This window comes from Leucoraja erinacea, unplaced genomic scaffold (genome assembly GCF_028641065.1).
Source record: "Leucoraja erinacea ecotype New England unplaced genomic scaffold, Leri_hhj_1 Leri_299S, whole genome shotgun sequence".
NCBI classification, from domain to species: domain Eukaryota; kingdom Metazoa; phylum Chordata; class Chondrichthyes; order Rajiformes; family Rajidae; genus Leucoraja; species Leucoraja erinaceus.
The window spans coordinates 734-27,500 of NW_026576200.1; the positions used below are offsets into that span (position 1 = coordinate 734).

The following is a 26,767-nucleotide window of genomic DNA, read 5'->3' on the forward strand; positions in this document are numbered from 1 at the left end:
GAAGGTGACACCGAGGCATACAGAGTCAATCAGGAGGACAGTCAGACTGGTGGGAGACCTGGGAAGGGGACGGGATGGAGAGAGAGGAAAAGCAAGGGCTATTTGATGTTAGAGAAGTCAATGTTCATACCGCTGGGGTGTAGGCTGCCCAAGCAAAATATGAGGTGCTGTTCCTCCAATTTGCGCTGGGCCTCACTCTGACAGTGGAGGAGGCCCAGGACAGAGAGGTCGGTGTGGGGATGGGAGGGGGAGTTGAAGTGCTGAGCAACCAGGAGATCAGGCAGGTTTAGCCAGACTGAGCGGAGGAGCCTGTGCTTGGCCTCGCGTGTCTACACATTGCGCTGTCCAGGTTAAAGGTGCTGCTCATGTTCTGCACAGCAAGTTGAGTTGCAGCAGCTGGATACTCACACTCATCGTAGAAGCCATAGATGCGGTTGATGCTGGCACACTCGTGGTTTCCCCGCAAGAGAAAGAAGTTCTCTGGGTATTTAATCTTGTATGCGAGGAGGAGGCAAATGGTCTCTAGGGACTGCTTCCCTCGATCTACGTAATCGCCCAAGAACAAGTAGTTTGCTTCCGGCGGAAAGCCTCCATATTCGAACAACCTCAGGAGATCAGTGTATTGTCCATGAATGTCACCTGCGGAAATAGAAGAGAAAATTAAATATTTACTCTTTACATATAATAGCTTTATGGAATTCATCTTCCCGACCTTGAAGTTTAGTTTAGTTTAGACATACAGTGCGGAAACAGGCCCTTCGGCCCACCGAGTCTGCACCGACCAGCGATCCCCGCACACTAACACTATCCCACACGCACTGGGGGGCAATTTACATTTACACCAAGCCAATTAATCTACAAACCTGTACGTCTTTGGAGTGAGGGAGGAAACCGAAGATCACGGAGAAAACCCACGCGGTCACGGGGAGAACGTGCAAACTCCGTACAGACAGCGCCCGTAGTCGGGATGGAACCCGGTTCTCCGGCGCTGCAAGCGCTGTAAGGCAGCAACTCCACCCGTAGATTCAGCGCGTTAAATTGTCAGAGTCAGGGTTAAAGAGCAGAGACACAGGGATGTTTAGGCCATCAATTTCATGAGATCATGGCAGCTCATCATGTTTCCCAGCCCACGCCTGTGGCCTGAGCATTGAGAAAGACCCCCCCCCCCCCCCCCCCCCCCCCCCCCCCCCCCCCCCCCCCCAGCCCCCCCCCCCCCCCCCCCCCACCCAGGACACAACCACATCTTCCAGGACAAGACACTTGCAATTGTAAATTGTCCCTAGTGCGTAGGACAGAACTAGTGAATGGGTGATCGCGGGTCGGCATGGACTCGGTGGGCTGAAGGGCCCGTTTCCATGCTGTAGCATGGTCATATGTAACACCTTACACATGCTGTAACATGCTGTAAGAAGGTATTTTCTAAACAACAAAAAACTTTACCTACCAATGCTACCATCCTATGGGATGTGTCCACCAATTTATTCTGGTCCTTGGTACCATTTGGAGCTTTAACATTCACCGTGTATATCCTAGTTTATTCGTCTTTAGACTTTAGTGATACAGCACGGAAACAGGCCCTTCGGCCCACCAGCAATCGCCTAGTACACTAACTTACACACACTAGAGACAATTTACAACTTACAGAAGCCAATTAACCTGCATCACTTCGGAACGGGGGGGGAAACCGGAGCACCCGGAGTAAACCCCCACAGGTCACAGGGAGAACGTACAAACTCCATGCAGAGAGCACGGAATCAGGATCAAACCCGGGTCCCTTGTGCTGCCCCAAACTTCTCAGAACTCAAACTCTGTGACTTATTGCACACAAGTGCATCATGCTATATTTTTCTGACTTGAATTCTTCTGCCATGTCTCTGCCTTCTTCGGGACTTCTCTTCCTTCAATCCAATTCCTACAAATTGTTCTGTTGCCATTGCGTGCAAACGTTGCTTGTCCAAGGCCAACAGCATTATACAAGACCCCACACATCTCCATCATGGACTGTTCACTCTGCTGCCCTCGGGCAAAAGGGAATGCAGTATAAGGAGCAGAATGGCCAGGTTTTGCAACAGCTTCTTCCCCCGAGCCATCAGACTCTTGAATTCCACATAATGTGCCGCCACTATTATCTATTTTATCTTTTTATCCATTTTATCTTTTTAACCATTTTATCTTTTTATCCATTTTATCCTTTTGTTATTTTATGTTGCACGGTGAGCCAGATGCAACAAAAGTTTGTTCAGACTTGCATTTTTGAATGACAATAAAGTCTTTGATTGATTGATTCTTATCCACTCATCAATATTGTTCTGTTGCCAAAGGGTAGCCTCCTCACTGTCCAAAACACCACCATTAGTTCATGGCCTTCTCCTGCATTCACATGCAAGGGGCTTACACCAATGCATGCAGTACATCGCTGGTCACCAGCTTCCAATCGCTAAAACAACCCTCACCACTCGGCTCCCAGCACCAATCCAATTTTTCCACTCCCACTGGATTCCATCAGCTCTCCCTTCCTTACCTGTGGGAGAGGTTGAGCAGGCCAGGACATTATTCTTTGGAGAGCAGGAGGATGAGGGGGTGATCTTATAGAGGTTAGGTTTAGTTTAGAGACACAGCGTGGAAACAGCCCACCGAGTCCGCACTGACCAGCGATCCCCGCACACTAACACTATCCTACACACACGAGGGACAATTTATACTTACACCAAGCCAATTAACCTACAAACCAGCACGTCTTTGGAGTGTGGGCGGAAACCGAAGATCTCGGAGAAAACCCACGCAGGTCACGGGGAGAACGTACAAACTCCGTACAGGCAGCACCCATAGTCGGGATGGAACCTGGGTCTCCAGAGCTGCAAGCGCTGTAATGCCCCTGTCCCACTTAGGAAACCTGAACGGAAACCTATGGAGACTTTGCGCCCCACCCTAGGTTTCCGTGCGGTTCCCGGAGGTTGCAGGTAGTGGAAGCAGGTAAGGAGACTGACAAAAACCTCCGAACTCTGCTGCTGCGCCACCGAGACTGCCCAAGGTGTACATAGAAACATAGAAATTAGGTGCAGGAGTAGGCCATTCGGCCCTTCGAGCCTGCACCGCCATTCAATATGATCATGGCTGATCATCCAACTCAGTATCCCGTACCTGCCTTCTCTCCATACCCCCTGATCCCCTTAGCCACAAGGGCCGCATCTAACTCCCTCTTAAATATAGCCAATGAACTGGCCTCGACTACCCTCTGTGGCAGAGAGTTCTAGAGATCGTGTGTAAAAATGTTCTTCTCATCTCGGTTTTAAAGGATTTCCCCCTTATCCTTAAGCTGTGACCCCTTGTCCTGGACTTCCCCAACATCGGGAACAATCTTCCTGCATCTAGCCTGTCCAACCCCTTAAGAATTTTGTAAGTTTCTATAAGATCCTCTCAATCTCCTAAATTCTAGAGTATAAACCAAGTCTATCCAGTCTTTCTTCATAAGACAGTCCTGACATCCCAGGAATTAGTCTGGTGAACCGTCTCTGCACTCCCTCTATAGCAATAATGTCCTTCCTCAGATTTGGAGACCATAACTGTACGCAATACTCCAGGTGTGGTCTCACCAAGACCCTGTACAACTGCAGTAGAACCTCCCTGCTCCTATACTCAAATCCTTTTGCTATGAATGCTAACATACCATTCGCTTTCTTTACTGCCTGCTGCACCTGCATGCCTACTTTCAATGACTGGTGTGCCATGACACCCAGGTCTCGCTGTACAAGATCATGAATGGAATAAATTGTGTAAATTGCACAGTTTTTTGCCCAGAGTAGGGGAATCGAGAGCCAGGGGACATATGTTTAAGGGGGGAAAGATTTACTAGGAAACCAAGGGTAACTTTTTTTTCCACACAGGTGGGTGTATGGAACGGGCTGCTGGAGGAGGCAGAGGCAGCTACTATCAGAGACATTTGGACAGTTACATGGATGGGGGAACTTAGTCGGTGTGGACAAGTTGGGCCGAAGGGCCTGTTCGCACATAGTATGACTATGACTATGTCCTGTATCCACCTAGGGCTTGCCATCCCTCGCCCCTCCCCTCTCCTCCTTATATTGTCTACTTCCCCACAACCCCTTCTTGACTGAAGATGAAGGGTCGTTTTTATCATTTAAAAATAAATTAAATTGGATGGGAAGGGAATGGAGGGTTATGGTCCATGCGCAGGTATATGGGACTAGGGGAGATTATGTGTTCGGCACGGACTAGAAAGGTCGAGATGGCCTGTTTCCATGCTGTAATTGTTATATGGTTATATGGTCTTGACCTAAAACGTTGACTCTTATTTCCCTCCACTGACGTTGCCTGATCTGCCCAGTTCTTTCTCCCCCCTTATCTTTTCGAGTAGACTTTCACATGGAACCATGTCAAAAGCCTCACGTGAGTGCAGGGTAGTTCAACAGAGCAAAGACAACTATCTCCTTGACAAATTTATCAGTCTGAAGGAGGGTCTCAACCCCGAAACGTCACCTATTCCTTCGCTCCATAGATGCTGCCTCACCCGCTGAGTTTCTCCAGCATTTAGTGTCTACCTTCGATTTTTCCAGCATCTGCAGTTCTTTCTTAGACTCAATGACAAATTTAATAAACTAGAGAGAAAGCGAATTCCGTTGAAGCCCTCCCTGTATATTCTTGCTGCTCCAGTGCCAATTCACCTGATCCCGCAGGGTCTTTTTGGAATAATGTGCTGACCATTGTTAATGGACTCACCAGCTTGTAATTATCTGCCTTGTGCCTGCTGCCCTTCTTGAATATTGTAGCGTTACGTCGATCCCCCCCAGAACCAGCGGCACAAAACGCACCGGCGGCCGTACAACCCGACCAGACCGCGTACGGAAGTCGACCGACCGAGGGGCTGGCGGAGGCACAGGTGGAGGGATAGGTCGAGGGACAGGCGGAGGGAGCCGCCAAGGGGGGCCACCTCGCGGCTGAGGAGGGTCAATGTCCAAATGTGCTGGCTTTAACCGGACAATCGACACGGCCTCCGGCCGGCCCCCCTTGTCCAACATAAAGGTCGTCTGTCGGGGTCACCAATGTAGCGCTACGTCGATCTCGAAATGAAGGCGAGGAGCCAGGTGCTTCGGGAGGTATTTTTAATAGCGGTCTTTCTCCTTACCAGACGAGTCTACTACAGGAAAATGGCACCTAAACCCTTGGCTTTTATCCCCCGAACTAAGGGCCGCATCCGGACTCATCCATCCCCGTGCTGAGGGGTTTGAAGTGGGAGTGGCCCGACCCTTGGGAGCCGCCACAGTATCTTGAATAAAGGCCTCACGTTCACTGGTAACCCAGTCATCCTGCACCTCTTTAGTGGCCAGAGAAAATGTGATTATTTCAACCAGAGAGCAGTGCTGAGCTACTATCTACCTCTGTGATGTTCCTCGGACTATCCTTGACCGGACTTTGCTGGCTTTTACCTTGCGCTGAACGTTATTCCCTTAAAGAAACATAGAAAATAGGTGCAGGAGTAGGCCATTCGGCCCTTCGAGCCTGCACCGCCATTCAATATGATCATGGCTGATCATCCAACTCAGTATCCCGTACCTGCCTTCTCTCCATACTCCCTGATCCCCTTAGCCACAAGGGCCACATCTAACTCCCTCTTAAATATAGCCAATGAACTGGCCTCAACTACCCTCTGTGGCAGAGAGTTCCAGAGATTCACCACTCTCTGTGTGAAAAAAGTTCTTCTCATCTCGGTTTTAAAGGATTTCCCCCTTATCCTTAAGCTGTGACCCCTTGTCCTGGACTTCCCCAACATCGGGAGCAATCTTCCTGCATCTAGCCTGTCCAACCCCTTAAGAATTTTGTAAGTTTCTATAAGATCCCCTCTCAATCTCCTAAATTCTAGAGAGTATAAACCAAGTCTATCCAGTCTTTCTTCATAAGACAGTCCTGACATCCCAGGAATCAGTCTGGTGAACCTTCTCTGCACTCCCTCTATGGCAATAATGTCCTTCCTCAGATTTGGAGACCAAAACTGTACGCAATACTCCAGGTGTGGTCTCACCAAGACCCTGTACAACTGCAGTAGAACCTCCCTGCTCCTATACTCAAATCCTTATCATGTATCTACACACTGTAAACGGGTGGATTGTAATTGTGTATTGTTTTTCTGCTCACTGGATAGCACGCAACAAAAGCTTTTCACTGTACCTCGGTACACGTGACAATAAACTAAACTGAACTTCTGACAGAGTCTCCAAAATCCTCTCACTTCCCTACCATAGCAGCACCCGAGGATTCCTCCACCTTTTAAGCCATCCACGACACCTCATCCATCTTTCCATGATTAGTCCAACTGTAATCTCATTCTCCAACGTGAATACAGACGGGAAGAATTTTGTTTAAGACCCCACCAATTAAGTTTGGTTTATTGTCACGTGTAGAGGTACAGTGAAAAGCTTTTTTGTTGCGTGCTATCCAGTCTGCGGAAAAACGACACAGGATTACAATCAAGCCATCCACAGTGTACAGATATAGGATAAAGGGAATGACGTTTTGTGCAAGATAAAGTCCAGTAAAGTCCTATTGAAGATAGTCCGAGGGTCTCCAATGAGGGAGAGTGTAGGTCAGGACCACTCTCTGGTTGGAGAGAAGATGGTTCAGTTGTCCTCCAATGTCTTCCATGCACTGAGTGAAAATTCATTTCCTAATGGGCCATATCTTTTCCTTGATAACCATATAACCATATAACAATTACAGCACGGAAACAGGCCATCTCGGCCCTACAAGTCCGTGCCGAACAATTTTTTTTTTTCCCCTTAGTCCCACCTGCCTGCACTCATACCATAACCCTCCATTCCCTTCTCATCCATATGCCTATCCAATTTATTTTTAAATGATACCAACGAACCTGCCTCCACCACTTCCACTGGAAGCTCATTCCACACCGCTACCACTCTCTGAGTAAAGAAGTTCCCGTCATATTACCCCTAAACTTCTGTCCCTTGATCTTAATATACTTCATGTTAAAATAAAAGCTTTAAAATTTTCCTTCAAACTCCCCGCCAGTGTTATTTTATAGAACGTAACACATAGAACAGCTCAGGAACAGGCCCTTTGGCCAACAATGTTTGTGCCGAATATGATGTCGTCAAATTGATCTCATCTGCCTGAACCTGATCCATATCCCTCTATTCCATGCACTCCATGTGCCTGTCTAAAAGCATTTTAAATACCATTGTCATATCTGCCTCCACCACCAGCACCCCTGGCAATGCGTTCCAAGCCCCTGCCACTCTCTGTATTAAAAAAAAAAATCATGTCTCGATTAAACGTTACCTTAAAGCTATAAAAGCTCTGTCCCACTGTACGAGTTAATTCAAGAGCTCTCCCGAGTTTAAAAAAAAAAATCTAACTCGTGGTAAGCATGTAGATTGTGTGTAGCGGGTACGTCTGAGCTCGGGACGTCTCTTAGTGGCTCGTAACGTTAACGGCAGGTACTCGGGAAACGCGGTAAGCTCGGGAAGACTCGTGAAGATGTTTCAACATGTTGAAAAATGTCCACGAGAGCCCCGAGTACCTACGAGCGGCCATTACCGTAAACCTCTAAGTTCGAATCAGGGCAAACTCGGGAGAACTCTTGAATGACCTCGTACAGTGGGACAGGGCTTTAAAGCTATGCCCTCTAGTGCTGGACACCTCCACCCTGGGGAAAGGTTCTAACTGTCCACCTTATCTATCCATGTATCTGTCCAAAGTTTAAATACTGTATGGTACTGCCTCAACTACCTCCCTGGCAGCTCGTTCCATACACCCACCACCATCTGTGTGGAATAAGTTGCCGCTCAGGTTCTTATTAAATCTTTCTCCTCTCACCTTGAACTCACGATATCTGGTCCTCGATTCCCCACTCTGGTTAAAAGACTGTGCATCTATCCGATCTATTCCCCTCTAAATACTTATACACCTTTGGAAGATCACTGCTCAGCCTCCTGCAAGGATTAAAGTCCTAGCCTGCCCAACCTCTCTCCGTAGCTTTAATCCCTTAAGTCCTGGCAAGATCCTCGTAAATGGATATTGGGGCGGTAACAGTGGGTTAGCGGTGGAGTTGCTGTCTTACTGCATTTACAGCGCCGGAGACCCGTGTTCAATCCAAACTACGGGTGCTGTCTGTACGGAGTTTGTACGTTTTCCCTGTAGCCGTGTGGGTTTTCTCCAAGATTTTCGGTTTCCTCCCATAATCCAATGGCGGACAGGTTTGTAAGTTCATTGGCTTGGTATAAATGTAAATTGTCCCTAGTGTGTGTAGGATAGTGTTGCTGTGCAGGGATCGCTGGTCGATGCGGACTCGGTGGGCCGAAGGGCCTGTTTCTGCATTGTATCTCTAAACTAAATCTTCTCTGCGCCCTTTCTAGCTTAACAACATTGTGCCTATAGCAGGGTGATTAAAAGTGAATACAAGTGACCTCGCCAACATCTTGTACAACCGTAACATAACATTCCAACTTCTATACTCACAGCCCAACTGCTATACTCTATGCAGAACTGTATTCTATGCAGTGGCAGTCTTTGACACTGGCACACCACACACTGCTGGCAAGGGTCGGAGCTTCACAAACATAGCTGACAGTAAATGAAGGCAGGAGAATGGGGTTGAGAGGGAAAGATAGATCAGCCATGATCGAATGGGGGAGCAGACTCGACGGGCCGAATGGCCTAATTCTGCTCCTATATCTGAGTGGACTCATATTTCTCATCTCACAGCAAACATGAACGGTAATCTTAAATTCAAGTGATATTACAGATGCGTTTTTTTCTGCTTTAAAAGTGATCCAGGGTTGTATAGACATTGTGTGCAGCAGTAATAAATGGCAGTAAATCAAGCTAAAACATAATGTTTTGTGACCATTAGTCTGATTGCCAGATTAGCTCACAGCTGGCGGTTTTGTGCGGACAGTTGCCGTTTACAACATCCTTGATTTTGCCAGGCACGTTAGAATGTAATTCTGCTCAGGATTACAAATGGCAGCCTAACACATTACTATATTACAGTGCACCTCAGTGGCACATAGAAACATAGAAATTAGGTGCAGGAGTAGGCCATTCGGCCCTTCGAGCCTGCACCGCCATTCAATATGATCATGGCTGATCATCCAACTCAGTATCCCGTACCTCTCCATACCCTCTGATCCCCTTAGCCACAAGGGCCACTTCTAACTCCCTCTTAAATATAGCCAATTAACTCGCCTCCCCTACCCGCTGCACCAGATAGTTCCAGATATTCACCACTTTCTGTGTGAAAAAAAGGTCTTCTCATCTCGGTTTTAAAGGATTTCCCCCTTATCCTTAAGCTGTGACCCCTTGTCCTGGACTTCCCCAACATCGGGAACAATCTTCCTGCATCTAGCCTGTCCAACCCCTTAAGAATTTTGTAAGTTTCTATAAGATCCCCTCTCAATCTCCTAAATTCTAGAGAGTATAAACCAAGTCTATCCAGTCTTTCTTCATAAGACAGTCCTGACATCCCAGGAATCAGTCTGGTGAACCTTCTCTGCACTCCCTCTATGGCAATAATGTCCTTCCTCAGGTTTGGCACAGCAGACACGGATTGTTGTGGGACAAACCACAAAGCCGTCTCTATAACTGGGAGGGTCTGCAAAACGAAATGTGTGGCTGGCTCACGGTAACCTTTCATCCGAGCGAACTCTAAAGTAAGGGACAATGGCCATCAAAATCGGCAGCTTGTGATCTCGGTACTGGTTCTGCTATCTCATCAAAGCATTTGCAGTTTATACCCCACATGAGTGCTAAACTAAAGTGCCCACAAGATTTATACAGCCCTGTGTAACCTTTAAAGCAGAAAAAAAAGCATCTGTAATATGACTCGAATTTAAGATTAAAACATTCATGGTTGGTGTTAGATGGGAAACATGTTCATCAGTGATAGGAGCAGAATTGGGCCATTCGGCCCATCAAGTCGGTTCCACCAACATGTAAGGTCATGTCATAAGTGATAGGAGCAGAATTAGGCCATTCGGCCCATCATGTCTATTCTGCCATTCAATCATGGCTGATCTATCTCTCTCTCCTAACCCCATTCTCCTGCCTTCTCCCCATAACTCCTGACACCCGCACTAATCATGAATCTATCTATCTCTGCCTTAAAAATATCCACTGACGGCCTCCAGAAGAATTCCACAGAATTATCACCCTCAGACTAAATAAATTCCTCATCTCCTTCCTAAAGGAATTCCCTTTAATTCTGAGGCTGTGCCCTCTGGTCCTAGACTCTCCCACCAGTGGAAACATCCACTCTATCCAAGTCTTTCACTATTTGCTATCTTTCCCTCTCTGCCTTCTCCCTGTAACCTTTGACACACTTACTAATTAAGAATCTGTCAATCTCCGCTATAAAAATCCCAGTGACTTGGCCTCCACAGCAATAAATTCACCAGCCTCTGGCTAAAGAAATTCCTCCTCATCTCCTTCCTAAAGGAACGTTCTTCTATTCTGAGGCCGTGTCTAGGCAATGATTTTAATTGATAGATTTATGCCTCGTATTTATTTTTGTCACTCTCCTGTACATCATGAGCTCATTAATAAATATGGCACAGTTGAAAACATCTTATTAGCAATGACCCAGCATGACTTTGTCTTAATATTTACTTCAAAGACATGTAATGCATGTCAGAAATAATCCTGCCTCAACCTACAATGACATTCACACACATCGAGACAGAGCTCAGCTGGAAAACAGATCAAGGCATAGCCACTTTATTATTTTCTTCTTTTCATAAATTCATAAGTTCTTGAGGCAGAATTAGGCCATTCGGCCCATCAAGTCTACTCCGTCATTCATTCATGGCTGATCTATCTTTCCCTCCTAACCCCGTTCTCCTGCCTTCTCCCCATAGCCACTGACACCTGTAGTAATCGAGAATCTATCCATCCTTAAAAGCGTCTTCAAAATATCCTTGGACTTGGCCTCCACAGCCGTCTGTGGTAATGAATTCCACAGATTCACCACCCCCTGACTAAAGACAATCCTCCTCATCTCCTTTCTATGGGTACGACCTTTTATTCTGAGGCTGTGACCTCTGGTCCTAGACTCTCCCACTAGTGGAAACATCCTCGCCCATTTCTTTCACTAGGCCTTTCACTATTTGAAATGATTACTGTTCAACTACAGAAAATGATTACTGTATCCGGTTCCCTCAGTTTCTTCAACAGTGCACTTCAAGTTAGTCCGAAGAAGGGTCTCGACCCGAAACGTCACCCATTCCTTCTCTCCAGGAAGAACAGATGTTTGTAACTTGGACCAGTAACTGCAAATGTAGTTCAGTGTGTGTTTGTTTGCTTTGCTCAATAAATGGGCACACCTAGTATGCTGTGATCAACAGTGAGTGATTCAAGCCGCTGCAATGTTTACACTGTAGGTGGAAACCCAGAACGGTTGCATGCTCGACCAATCTCATGAAATGTTGTAGGGGTCAGATTTCATATCGCAGGGGCGGCACAGCGGTAGAGTTGCTAATAAGGGTCAAAAGGTCAAAAGGTTTACTGTGTGCAGTTTTGGTCCCCTCATTTGAGGAAGGACATTCTTGCTATTGAGAGAGTGCAGCGTAGGTTTACAAGGTTAATTCCCGGGATGGCGGGACTGTCATTTGCTGAGAGAATGGAGCAGCTGGGCTTGTACACTCTGGAATTTAGGATGGGAGGGTATCTTATTGAAATGTATAAGATTATTAAGGGTTTGGACAAGCTAGAGGCAGGAAACATGTTCCCGATGTTGGGGGGTCCAGAACCAGGGGGCACAGTTTAAGAAAAAGGGGTAAGCCATTTAGAACGGCAACGAGGAAACACTTGTTCTCACAGAGTTGCGAGTCTGTGGAATTCTCTGCCTCAGAGGGCGGTGGAGGCAGGTTCTGTGGATACTTTAAAGAGAGAGCTAGATAGGGCTCTTAAAGATAGTGGAGTCAGGGGACATGGGGGAGAAGGCAGGAACGAGGTACTGATTGTGGATGATCAGCCATGATCGCAGTGAATGGCGGTGCTGGATCGAAGGGCCGAATGGCCTACTCCTGCACCTATTGTCTATTGTCTATAACACGGGACAGTTGGCAACCCTGGTGCCGAATTAAACTAATCTCTTCTCCCTGCACGTGATCCCTACCCCTCCATACCCATGTGCCTATCTAAAATCCTCTTACATTCCACACTCGTATCTACCTCAACCACCACCGCTGGCCACACGTTCCAGACCCCCACCACCCTGTGTGTAACAAACCTGCCCCACATATCTCCTTTAAACTTTGCCCCTCTCACGGTAAAGCTCCGCCGGCTTGTCTTAGAAACATAGAAAATAGGTGCAGGAGTAGGCCATTTTGTCCTTCGAGCCTGCACCGCCATTCAATATGATCATGGCTGATCATCCAACTCAGTATCCCGTACCTGCCTTCTCTCCATACCCTCTGATCCCCTTAGCCACAAGGGCCACATCTAACTCCCTCTTAAATATAGCCAATGAACTGGCCTCGACTACCCAGAGAGTTCCAGAGATTCACCACTCTCTGTGTGAAAAAAAGTTCTTCTCATCGCGGTTTTAAAGGATTTCCCCTTTATCCTTAAGCTGTGACCCCTTGTCCTGGACTTCCCCCAACATCGGGAACAATCTTCCTGCATCTAGCCTGTCCAACCCCTTAAGAATTTTGTAAGTTCATTTAAGATCCCCTCTCAATCTCCCAAATTCTAGAGAGTATAAACCAAGTTTATCCAGTCTTTCTTCATAAGACAGTCCTGAAATACCAGGAATCAGTCTGGTGAACCTTCTCTGCACTCCCTCTATGGCAATAATGTCCTTCCTCAGATTAGGCTTTTCCACGCTGTGCCAAAGGTTCTGACTGTCTACCCTATCTGTCCCACTCGTGACTGGTGACATTTGCCAGCTCTTTTACTGATCAATACATTACTGGCTAATTCATCATTCCCATCACCAAGATGGCAAAATTAAGTGCAGCTGAGGAAGACAAACGTGAGTTCAATCCTCCCAGCGCAGCAATGAATCAACTTTGGACTAAAAAGATGTTATCAGTGATGGTGACCATTACATTAGCAGACTGTTGCAAAAACCCATCTAGGTCACGTACTTCCATGGAAGGACATTTGCCAGGGCTGGCTTTAGTGGCTCCAAACCCACCTACGTGCCCTCTGAAATGATCTCGCAAGTCAATCAATTCAAGGTCTAATCAGAGATGTATAAACACTGGCTGCACCACCAACAAATAAGACATTTATCCTGACAGAAATGCACGATCCGATCGAAGATCCCAGTAACAGTAGATTTGCAGCCTAACGGCGCCAGAGACCCGGGTTCGACCCTCACTATGGGTGCTGTCTGTGTGGAGTTTGTACATTCCCCCTGTGTTTTGATTTAGTTTAGAGATACAGCGTGGAAACAGGCCCTTCGGTCCACTGACTCAGTACTAACCAGTGATCCCCGCACATTAACACTATCCTACACACACACACGGGACTATTTACACTGATACCAAGGCAATTAACCTACAGACCTGAATGTCTTTGGAGTGTGGGAGGAAACTGAAGATCACGGAGAAAACCCGCGCAGGTCACGGGGAGAAGGTACAAACTCTGTACAGACAGCACCGGTAGTCGGGATGGAACCCGGGTCTCTGGCGCAGTGAGGCAGCAACTCTACCGCTGCGACACCGTGCCGTCATTGTGACCGTGTGGGTTTTCTCCGGGTGCTCGGGTTTCCTCACACATTCCAAAGACGTGCAGGTTTGTAGGTTAATTGGCTTCTGTAAATCATCCCTCGTGCGTAGGAGAGTGCGAGTGTACAGGGTGATCGCTGGTCGACACGGACTCCGTGGGGCCGAAGGGCCTCTTTCCACACTGTATCTCTTAAACAAAAACTCAAAGTGGGTTAATGGATGCCGCAGTTGAGAAAAATGAGAAGTGGCCTGAATGAAACTTTCTTTACTCTACCATCACATCAAGGTTACTTAACTTCAGATAGGCAAAGTGCTGGAGTAACTCAGTGGGTCAGGCAGCATCGCTGGACACTTTGTGTCTATCTCTGGTGTAAATCAGCATCTGCAGTTCTACTCATTAACTTTCATCTGTGTCACACTTTGTATGAACTGTCCTGCAACTTCATGGTTGCTATTTGCTTTTACCAATGTTTGTATGTCTGCGGTCTGCAATGTGTATCAACCCTTGCTCTCCCAGTCTTTGTGCACTTGTAAAGTTTAGGCGATGTAGTGGTAGAGTTGCGCCAGAGACCCAGTTTCCATCCTAACTACGGGCGCTGCCTGTACGGAGTTGGCACATTCTCCCCGTGACCGGCTTGGGTTTTTTCCCCCGGGATCTCCGATTCCCTCTCACGCTCCAAAGATGTACAGGTTTGTAGGCTAATTGACTTGTTAAAATTACGGACTGTCCATAGAGTGTGTAGGACAGTGTTAGTGTGCGGGGATCGCTGGTCAGCGCGGACACGGTGGGTCGAAGGGCCTGTTTCCGCGCTGTATCTCTCAAACTAAATTAAAACTAAAAGTTCCTTCTTCATATACACAAGGAACTGCAGATGCGGTTTTACCCAAAAAAAGACACAAAGTGCTGGAGTAGCTCAGTGGGTCAGGCAGCATCTCTGGCGAAGATGTATAGGTGACGGAACCATTAGATCGTGACCATTCTCCTATGTACGGCTGCTTAAATTTAAAAACAGAACTGTCGATTTTAAAGCTGGATTCTGACCTCTTGTTCTGCCTGAACATCACTGCAGGAAATAAATACCTCCGCCGCTAGTTTTGAAATCAGTTAAATATCTCCTGGCAAGATTAGCAATAACACCACCAGAAAAATTCTCTTTTGACTGCAAAAAGGCATTGCGTGTATCAATGCAGCATAGGGCAAATGTGAATAGATATGGCCACAACGTTTTTCAATGAAGAGTATACTTGAAGGGGCTGCACGGTGGCGCAGTGGGTAGAGCAGCTGTCACACAGCGCCAGAGATCTGGGTTCGATCCCCACGAAGGCGGCTGTCTGTACGGAGATTATACGTTCTCCCTGTGACCGCAAGGGGTTTTCTCCGGCTGCTCCAGTTTCCTCCCACACTCCAAAGACCTGCCGATCTGTAGGTTAATTGGAAATACTGTAAATTCAACGTTTCAAGTTCCCATTTATTGTGACAGGCACCAATTAAGATACAAGTGATATTTGAGTTACCGTACAGCCACACAATACACAATAGAGTTTAACATAAACATCCACCATCAACATTCCTCACTGTGATGGAAGGCGATAAAGTTCAGTCAATCTTCCTCCTTTGTTCACCTGTGGTCGGGGCCTTTGAACCCACTGCAGTCGCCTCTACGGACGGCCCGATGTACAGGCCCTCTCGCCGGGATGATCGAAACTCCGACGTCGGGATGGATCCGAGTTTCCAAACCGGCCGCCTCTGACGACCGAACTCGACTTCACGACGTTAAAGACCACGGGCCAGAGGTCGGTGCACTTCTTCTGGCGATCCCCGGGCACCGCGATGGTGAGTCCACGTGCGCCGTGCCCGTGTGGAAGCTAGAAGCTCAAAAGCACGCTGCAGTCAGCTCCAACGCTGGCGATCCCCGGAAAAGGATCCCAAGCTCCGCGATGGTAAGTAAACATAGAAACATAGAAATTAGGTGCAGGAGTAGGCCATTCGGCCCTTCGAGCCTGCACCGCCATTCAATATGATCATGGCTGATCATCCAACTCAGTATCCCGTACCTGCCTTCTCTCCATAAGTATGCACCGGGCCTGCTGCTGAAGCTCTGGGCCGGACTCCAGCCTGGAAAGGCCACACCAATCCAAGGTGTTAGGCCGCGAGGGGAGGGAAGATACGGCAAGGAGAAAAGTCGCAACTCCGTCAACGCAAGTGACTGAAAATGGTTTCCCCCTATTTCCCCCCCCCCCCCCCCCTAAAACTCCCCACCTAAATCATACATTTAGACACACTAAAAATAACAAAAAAAAGTCGAAATGACAGACGGGCCGGGCCGCTGGTGAGGCACCACCCGATGACTTGAATTGCCCCAAGAGTGTAAGATTCAGAGGAGGGATGACACAGAATTGGTGCGAACGGGTGACTGAGTCAGCATGGACTCGATGGGCCAAACGACCCGTTTGCACACTATGTCTCCAAACTAAGCTAAACTAAAACTATAGGAAAGAACTGCAGATGCTGGTTTAAATCAAAGTTAGACACAAAATGCTGGAGTAACTTCAGCGGGGCAGGCAGCATCTCTGGAGAGAAGGAATGGGTGACGTTTCTGGTCGAGACTGAAGAAGGGTCTCGACCCGAAACGTCACCCATTCTATCTCTCCAGAGATGCTGCCTGTCCCACTGAAGTTACTCCAGCATTTTGTGTCTAACTTCGAACTAAAAGTATACTTTTGGCCAGGATAATTTCCTGATATTCTTTTATATACTGCTTTGGGATTATATACATGCACTTGAATAAGTGAACCTCGGGACCTAATGTTTAAGAAAGGACTGCAGATGTTGGAAAAATCAAAGGTAGACAAAAATGCTGGAGAAACTCAGCGGGTGAGGCAGCATCTATGGAGAGAAGGAATAGGCGACGTTTCGGGTCGAGACCCGAAACGTCGCCTATTCCTTCTCTCCATAGATGCTGCCACACCCGCTGAGTTTCTCCAGCATTTTTGTCTGCCTTCTGTACCTAATATGTTCGGTGTGGCAGAAACATAGAAATTAGGTGCAGGAGTAGGCCATTCGGCAATGAAAGCTAACATACCATTCCAGAAAAGGCCAATATGTATCACCCAACTGTTACTGCCACTGTTGTGGTCTCCTGTGGTGCCATCTTAAACTACAGTGCATGTCAGAATCGTACCAGAACAAGTAATAATCCAGATAGAGATCTATATCACATGCATTACTATATCACCCCCACCCCCCCACCCCCTGCCTCATTTACTTCTGCAGCCATGTGGCTTTTCACTTATTTACATTTTGTATGTGTTTCATATTTCCTCATGAGATAGGAGGCAGCCATTTTGACCAGAGTCTAAACGCCCTGTCCCATTTTCACCACCTAATTCACAACTCGTGGACATTTTTCATCGTGTTGAAAAAATGCCCCGACCTACTTGATGCCACGAGTACCTACAGCTAGCATCACGACCTACCTACCTACCTGCCTCGTGACGACCATGCTGCGGGTATGAGTCAAGGGCAAACACGGCAGAGGTTGTGAAAGTGGGACAGGCCCTTAAGGCAGGCTCTTCTAGCAGTCCACCAGCATCAGCAAAGATAGCGGAGTCAGGGGATATGGGGAGAAGGCAGGAACGGGGTACTGATTAGGGATGATCAGCCATGATCACATTGAATGGTGGTGCTGGCTCGAAGGGCCGAATGGCCTCCTCCTGCACCTATTGTCTATTATCACTCCATTACTTATCTAGACTTTATAGATAGTGTGGAAATAGGCCCTTCAGCCCACAGAGTCTGCACTGACCAGCCCAATCACCCCGTACACTAACACTATAAATAATAGGTGCCTACACTCCTGCACGTCTAAAATTAGTACCCCGTTCCTGCTTTATCCCCATATCCCTTGATTCCTTTAGCCCTAAGAGCTAAATCTAACTTCCTCTTGAAAACATCCAGTGAATCGACCTTCACTGCCTTCTGTGGAAGAGAATTCCACAGATTCACAACTCTCTGGGTGAAAAGGTTTTTCCTCAGCTCAGTCCTAAATGGCCGACCCCTTATTATTAGGGACACTTACAATTTACACAAATCAATTAACCGACAATTTACACAAATCAATTAAGCCTGGCTTTAAAACTTATTTTTACTCGCAAGCGTTTCTTGAGGTTCTCTGAGGGAACGCTATATGTATGTATTTATGTATGTATTGCTAGATCTATGTACCACTGTATGTAGCACGTTAATACCTGCATTGATGTAAAGCACTTTGGTCAACGAGAGTTGTTTTTAAATGTGCTATAGAAATAAAATGGACTTGACTTGACTTGAATGTCTGTGCCAAACATGGTCAAGATAAAATAGTCCCAAAAGGACACAAAGCGCTGGAGTAACTCAGCGGGACAGGCAGCATCTCTGGAGAACGTGGACAGATGATGTTTTGGGTCGGGACTTTTCTTCAGACTGGGTCCTCGTCTGAAAAATCACCAATCCATATTCTGCAGAGATGAGCCGAAAGAAGGATCTGGAGCTGAAACGTCACCTATCCATGTTCTCCACAGATGCTGCCTGACCCGCTGAGTTACTCCAGCAATGTGTGAAACGTCACCTATCCATGTTCTCCACAGATGCTGCCTGACCCGCTGAGTTACTCCAACACTTTGTCTCCTTTTGTGTAAACCTGCATCTGCAGCTCCTCGTTTCCCCTCCATACAATAGCCTCATCTACCTGCACATGGTCCATAGGCTTCAGATCCATGCAAAGCAAGTCCACCCCATTTGCCCAGAACCTTTACCACTGGTTGAACTCACCAGCTTGCTCATACCCCTGGCACACCCCTCCTGTACTATTCGAATAAAAAACATCGCGTTTGCTGGCCAAATAGACAGTAGGCGATAGTTGCAGGGGTAGGCCATTCGGCCCTTCGAGCCAGCACCGCCATTCACTGTGATCATGGCTGATCATCCACAATCAGTACCCCGTTGCTGCCTTCTCCCCATATCCCCAGACTCCGCTATCTTTAAGGGCCCTATCTAACTCTCTCTTGAAAGCATCCAGTGAATTGGCCTCATAGAAACATAGAAACATAGAAATTAGGTGCTGGAGTAGGCCATTCGGCCCTTCGAGCCTGCACTGCCATTCAATATGATCATGGCTGATCATCCAACTCAGTATCCCGTACCTGCCTTCTCTCCATACCCCCTGATCCCCTTAGCCACAAGGGCCACATCTAACTCCCTCTTAAATATAGCCAATGAACTGGCCTCAACTACCCTCTGTGGCAGAGAGTTCCAGAGATTCACCACTCTCTGTGTGAAGGGCATGGAGAGAATATTCATAATTTCTTTCGACGGCCTGAATTCCTTTCCTTGAAGACAAACTGTAAATCGGATACATTTTTACGGGCAATCTTTTGATTGAGATTTCCATTAAACGATACAAGCTTTTTCTAGCAGCATATGACCTCTATAAACTCTCAGCTGCCACGAGATAGGATTATAACTTGTGACACTAGTTCAACGATTTAGGCCTCTAGATTACTGACTCGACTAACAACGGTGCCACTGTACCAACTAAACTGAACAGAAATACATACTGATTCAACTTTGCAGCATTGAAATTACACTATATTTAGCTAATAAAATTTATAAATACAACCATTTTATTACTTTAAATATATCACCTCTGTTAAATTGGCATTTGACATCGTACGGTCATAAGGCCATTCGGCCCGTCGAGTCTGCTCTGTCATTCGATCAAGACTGATCTATTTTACCATCTCAACCCCATATTCCCACCTTCCCCCTATAACCTTTGACCTCCTTCCTAATCTAGAACCTATTAATCTCATCTTTAAAAATACCCAATGCCGGCCTCCACAGCCCTCTGTGGCAATGAATTCCGCAGATTCACCACCTTCTGGCTAAGGAAATTCCTCCTCATCTCCATAGGAAAGGTACGTCCTTTTATTCTGAGGCTGTGCCCTCTGGGCCGAGACTCTCCTGATGAAACCGAATTTTAGTTAAAAATATAAGAAGATATTAAATTGGTTTCTGGGCTTATATTTAGTGTCAAATTAGGCTTTCCTCAGGTTGCGGTGTGTGAGATAAAAAATACTATAACATTGTCTCCCAAGTGACAGGCAGAGAAGGAGCTAGAGAGATATCTTTGAAGTAAGATGCCATAAACCAAATGACCAATGTTTATGGGGGAGGAGGCAATAAAGGAAGAGAGAAATAGCTAGTCACATCTTTGTAAACAAATGACCTATGTTTATGAGGGACCAAATGACAGAGGAAGCAGCGAAAAGAGCTAACGTGATCTCTTTGGAGATAAAATGACCTAAAGCAAATGGCCAATGTTTTCAGTATATCTTGTACCATGTAAACAAAAGGTTTGATGTGATGCATTCTGTGGAAACCTTTTCCTGTACCTCTGACCATGACTAATGTCTGTGGAATGTGCTAAGGGGACAAAAAAACCCTATTTAAGGCAATGTAATTCTGTTGTTCGGAGAAGGTGGACGGAGGACGGTCAAGTGTCTACATTGGTCACTTGACTGGAATTCTTCCTCCCTTCCATCGGCCGATATTAAGTAAAGTTTTGAACTGGTCTACCAAACAGTTTGTGTGGTGTCTGTTTATTAAGAAGCGAACCTGGTTTAGTAGTTATAGAAGTAGCTTTTTCACTCCCACCAGTGGAAACATCCTCTCCACGTCCACCCGATCCAGGCCTTTCATTATACAGTCAGTTACAATGAGGCACCCGCTCATCCTTCTAAACTGCAGCGAGTACAGGCCCAGTGCCGTCAAACGCTCCTCATATATTAACCCAATGCAATGCAGTGGACAATATCTTGCAGATTTGATGGCTTGTGACTTGAATGTAATGGTGTATGCAGATTCCTGATGCTCTCCTCCGTCTAGGTTGCTGAGTTAGAGCAGTGGATTATGTTTTCATTAAGATCATGGGATTATTCTAGTGACCACCAGGAGCGCCGGGGAGATGGCAGCCCTGCCAGCAGTCTGTTCGTTTTTTTCATCTTTTGTTATTTTTAGTGTTTGTTTAAAGTATGATTTAATGTACTTCAGTTTGTTTTATGTGGGGGGAGGTTAAGGGAATTTTTTTTTCAAGTTCTTACCTTCCCGGATATGTGATCAATTTTCGGATCACATTCTCCGGGCTCTGCAGCCTACCATCGCTGGAGCTGGGAGCCGCCTCGGACTGTCGTGAGCCCCACCGCGGGGCGCGGACTTAACATCGGAGCGGATCCCTTGCCTGGGATCGCTCCCACCGCGGCCTGCGGACTTACCATCAAGAGCTCGCTGTGTCGGGAGAGGCTAGTCGGGAGCTCCAATGCCGTAAAAGGTTCGACCAGCCCCGACGCAAGCTTTGATCGCCCGGCGCGGGGGAGCTGACATCGCCCGATGCGGGAGCTGAACGCCTCGACATGGAGGGCCCGAACGCCACCGGCTACGGGAGTCAACATCGTCTCGTCAACGGAGGGATCGAGGCCCCCGACCAAGGAAGAACACAAGGGAAGGACTTGAACTTTATTTCGCAGTGAGGAATGTGTAGGAGTCACTGTGGTGGATGTTCATGTTAAAATGTGTTTTTGAGTCTGCTGCTTTTAATTGTATGACTGACCAGGCCGATGAAATTCCTCGTACGTTGCAAAACATACTTGCCGAATAAAGTATAATTCTGATTCTGAAGGGATTATTCATGTGAGGAGAATGAACTACCAACGTTGACAGTTCGGCATCTGGCCCAGCACACACTGGTATCTGGACTGCCAGTGGAGCGTGAAAACAGAGCTAAAAGTAGGACCACCAGCAGGCTCTGCATCTGGAGCCCAGGTCAGAATCAATCTCAAACAGACACGCTGAAACATCCTGGCTTCTGTTTCTTGTTCTCTTTCAACTGGAACTTTTCTTGGATTAATCGTAATCCATGTAGAAAATGAAATAAAAGTCTATTTGGATCTCAAACACCAAATAGAAAACTGAAAGTGCACACCGCCAGACTCGGGAACAGCTTCAGTTATCAGGCTACTGAACGTTCCTTCCATGAGCTAGGGTTCTGTTCGATTCACCTCTACCCTATTGCGGACATTGGACTTTGTCTGTGGGACTGGTGCGCTACAATGCTGAGAACGGCATTCTGCACTCTGTATCTTCCCCTTTGCTCCACCTAGTGTACTTGAGTTTGACTTCGATCGTATTTACGCGCAGTATTATCCGTGACGGCAATAGACACTAAAAGCTGGAGTAACTCAGCGGGTCAGGCAGCGTCTCTGGAGAAAACGGAATAGGTGATGTTTTGGGTCGAGACCCTTCTTTAGAGTGTCAGGGGAGATGAAAACTACAGGTATGAAACGTCACCTATTCCTTTTTTCCCCACAGATGCTGCCTGACCTGCTGAGTTACTCTGGCATTTTGTGCCTGTCTCCAGTGTAAATCAGCATCTGGTGGGTTGGATCCAGGTGTGCTGGCATCCATAGCAGCCACATCTAACGGTCCAGAAAATCTGCTATCCCAGCACCAGAGGGCCAATGGTTCTGCTTTACGAGAGGTATAATGTGATCGGTAATAGTTTCCCATTTATATGCCTGTCTGAAGCCGAGCTTCAGAGAATTCATTAACTCAGAGATCAAAGCCATCTTCTCTGCAATGCCGACCTCAGCACATTCTCTGCTCCGTCTCTTCCAAGCTGAAACAAACTGTTCACCGCCACTAATTGCTTTGACCCGGAGTCCTGTGCATCATTAAAAGCCGATTATTTTCCCCTCAGCCACGGCCATTTCTACATCTTGTCCCCACCCCCGCACTGCATCTGTCTCCAAAACACCTTCCCCAGCTTCCCCGAGGAGGCACCGACCATCAATTTGGATTTGTGCAAAACCCCACGAACAGAAATCTCTTCCCCCTTGTTTGAGGAGGTTAAGCGTTCATCCATTTTAAACCCCAGCCCTATGGGAAGCACTTAATCCCCTCACTCACACACTTGGCCTTGCTTCAAAATCACTTGCTCTAACTCGTACATTTGATCCCAATCGCCCATCCATCTGCCCCAGTATTTGTGATGATTTTTTTTAGTTTAGTTTTAGAGATACAGCATGGAAACAGGCCCTTCGGCCCACAGAGTCCATGCTGGCCATCGGCAGGAAGATTGTTCCCGATGTTAGGGAAGTCCAGGACAAGGGGTCACAGCTTAAGGATAAGGGGGAAATCCTTTAAAACCGAGATGAGGAGAACTTTTTTTCACACATAGCCAATCTCTGGAACTCTCTGCCACAGAGGGTAGTTGAGGCCAGTTCATTGGTATATTTAAGAGGGAGTTAGATGTGGCCCTTGTGGCTAAGGGGATCAGGGGGTATGGAGAGAAGGGCTCGGATACTGAGTTGGAATCAGCCATGATCATATTGAATGGCGGTGCAGGCTCAGGGCCGAATGGCCTACTCCTGAATGTTTCTATGTTTACACCAACACTATCTACACACTCTTTTAGACAATTTATGACAAGCCAATTAAGCTACAAATCTGCACGTCTTTGGAGTGCGGGAGGAAACCGAAGGTCTCGGAGAAAACCCACGCACGTCACGGGGAGAACGTACAAACTCCGTACCGACGGCAGCTGAAGTCAGGATTGAACCTGGGACTCTGCCGCTGTGAGGCAGCAACTCGACCACTGCGCCACCAAGCTGCCTTAAAACATGCCTATAAATCACGTAGAGTTATACAGCGTGGATGCAGGCCCTTAGGCCCAACTTGCCCACCATGCCCTGTCTCCACTAGTCCCTCCAATTCATTATTGTGCATGGGCCTGTCCAAGTGTCTTTTCATGTTTTATTTGAGCTTTTTCCCCCAGTCACACATGACAGAGGTGCAGCTCACATTATACACAGTAAACTAAGTCATAGTAGCTAAATACTCAAATACAAACCATAGACACGATCGATATGTCAAATACTCAGAGTGATTCAGTGAGGAAACAGGCACAAAGTGCCCACACCACCCAACAATGTCCCAGCTACACTAGTCCCACCTGCCTGCATTTGGTCCATATCCCTCCAAACCTGGCCTATCCATGTACCTGTCTAACTGTTTCTTAAACGATGGGATAGTCCCAGCCTCAACTACCTCCTCCGGCAGCTCATTCCATACACCCACCATCTTTTATGTGAAAATATTACCCTTCAGATTCCTATGAAATCTTTTCCCCTTCACCTTAAACCGATGTCCTCTGGTCCTCGATTCACCTACTCTGGGCAAGAGAGTCTGTACATCTACCTGATCTATTCCATGACTTAAACACTTTTATACTTGAGGATGAAAGGGTTCAAGTGTGGGGAGGGGAAGATTTTACAGTAGATTTACGAGGCATGATTTTATCCCCCTGCTCAGACACAGATTGGTGGATGCCTGCAACATGGTGCTTGGGGCAGGTTGATATGATAGCAATGTTGATGAAGCATTTAGACAGGCACGTAAACAGCAGAGAATTGGGATATAGACCACGTGCCGGCTGGTGTACAGCTTAAACTGGCATTGTGGTTGGCACAGATGGTGTAGGAAGGAACTGCAGATGCTGGTTTAAACCAAAGATAGACACAAAGAACTCAGCGGGCCAGGCAGCATCTCTGGGGAGAAGGGATAGGCGACGTTTCAGGTCGAGACCCTTCTTCAGACTGCTCTTGTGCTCTCTTGTTCCAAGTTAATCGCCAAGAGAAATGATTTAATTCCTTGAACTTAAATTCCCCGGCTGCCAGCGAGATTCCAGGCGTGTTATTTTGTGTACGGTTTTGGTCACAATGTGCTACTTGTCATCACAATGTGACACTAATCTCTGCGCCCGGAAAGTTGTAGCAAGTAAGACGTTCATTGTTCTGGTTCACATCCAATGCATGTGACACGTAAACACTCGTGACGCCTCCTTCTATGTCAGCATATAGGTCCTTCTGCAGTTGTACAGAGCCCTAGCGAGACCACACCTGGAGTACTGTGTGCAGTTTTGGTCCCCTAATTTAAGGACGAACATTCTTGCTATTGAGGGAGTGCTGCATAGGTTTACAAGGTTAATTCCCGGGATGGCGAGACTGTCATATGCTGAGAGAATAATAATAATAATAATAAATTTTATTTATGGGCGCCTTTCAAGAGTCTCAAGGACACCGTACAAAAATTTAGCAGGTAGAGGAAAAACATGTAAGGGGAATGAAATAAATAGTAGAGACATGACTAGTACACAAAGTAAAGACAGCATTCAATACAAAACACAATATGAGGCAATTAATGCACAGATGAAAAGGGAGGGGGACGTGGGGCTAAGGATAGGCAGAGGTGAAGAGATGGGTCTTGAGGCGGGACTGGAAGATGGTGAGGGACACAGAATTGCGGATCAGTTGGGGGAGGGAGTTCCAGAGCCTGGGAGCTGCCCTGGAGAAGGCTCTGTCCCCAAAACTGTGGAGGTTGGACTTGTGGATGGAGAGGAGACCAGCTGATGTGGATCTGAGGGGTGAGGGTTGGTAGGGGGAGAGGAGGTCAGTGAGATATGGGGGGGGGGGGGGGGGGGCAGATGGTGGGGGGCTTTGTAGGTGAGGATCAGGATTTTGTAGTTGATCCGGTGGGAGATGGGAAGCCAGTGAAGCTGTTTGAGGACTGGAGTGATGTGATGCCAGGATTTGGTGTGGGTGATGAGTCGGGCGGCTGCCTTCTGGACCAGTTGGCGTCGGTTGATGTTGGTGGAGCTGATACCAAGGAGAAGTGAATTGCAATAGTCCAGTCGGGAGGAGATGAAGGCATGGATGAGTCTTTCAGCAGCGGGGGAGGTGTGAGAGAAGGTCTGAGTTTGGCGATGTTGTGGAGATGAAAGAAGGAGGTTTTAATGACATGGCGGATATGAGGCTCAAGGGAGAGGGTGGAATCAAAGATCACACCAAGGTTGCGGGCCTGGGGAGATGGGGAGAAAGTGGTGCCGTCGATGGTGAGAGTGGGGTTATTGATTTTGCTGAGTGTGGATTTGGAACCTATGAAGAGGAATTCTGTCTTATCGCTGTTGAGTTTGAGGAAATTATGTTGCATCCAGGTTTTTATAGCTGACAAACAGGTGTTGATATGGGAGAGGGGGGGGGGTTGTGGGGGGATTTGGTGCCGAGGTAGATCTGGGTGTCATCGGCGTAACAGTGGAAGTCCAGGTTGAAGTGGCGGAGTATCTGACCAAGGGGGAGGATGTAGATGATGAAGAGGAGGGGGCCGAGTACGGAGCCTTGGGGAACGCCTTGAGTGACTGTGGCTGTAGCAGAGGTGTGGTTATGGAGAGAGATGAAGTGGGATCTGTTGGAAAGGTAGGAACGGAGCCAGCTGAGTGCAGAACCTTCAATGCCGAGGTCTTTGAGTCTGGTGAGCAGGATGTTATGGTTCACTGTATCGAAGGCTGCGCTCAGGTCGAGGAGGATGAGGATGTTGAGGGAACCAGTGTCAGCAGAGGTGAGGAGGTCGTTGAGGACTTTGAGGAGAGCAGTTTCTGTGCTATGGAGGGGGCGAAAGCCAGATTGGAGGGGTTCAAGTAGGTTATACGCAAGGAGGTGGGAATGAAGTTGCGACGCAACGATACGCTCCAGGGTTTTTGAAAGAAAGGGGAGGTTTGAGATTGGGCGGTAGTTAATGAGAGAGGAGGGATCAAGACCAGGTTTCTTTAAGATTGGTGTGACAGCAGCAGTTTTGAAAGCAGAGGGGACAATTCCTTGGGACAATGAGGAGTTGAAGAGATTAATGAGGTAGGGGCAGAGAACGGGGAGGCAGGACTTCAGCAGGGGAGTGGGGAGAGGGTCGAGGGAGCAGGTAGTGGGTTTGGAAGAGCTGATGAGTTTGGAGATTTCAATAGGGGTGACCAGGTCAAACTGGGAGAGGAAGCAGTGTGGAGAAGGGGTAAGGAGGTCAGTGGAGATGTTGAAAGGAGGGGCCTTGGTAGGTGGTGGAGTAGATGCTGGGGAGTCGGGTACAGGGGATAAAGATTGATAGATGGTGCTGATTTTATCAGCGAAAAAGTGGAGGAATGAGTTGC

The 26,767-nt window shown here is 47.4% G+C and overlaps 1 protein-coding gene across 1 annotated transcript in view; it reads right to left on the reverse strand.

Moving 5' to 3' along the window:
- Positions 1-271: 271 nt before the first annotated feature.
- The window catches only part of LOC129693451 (serine/threonine-protein phosphatase PP1-beta catalytic subunit-like), a 131,191-nt gene continuing 104,695 nt past the window's right edge, over positions 272-26,767 (reverse strand). The window contains exon 3 of the mRNA XM_055630266.1: positions 272-639. Within this exon, the coding sequence (XP_055486241.1) occupies positions 287-639 (353 nt within the window). The 3' untranslated portion in view covers positions 272-286. The remainder of the gene's footprint in view (positions 640-26,767) is intronic.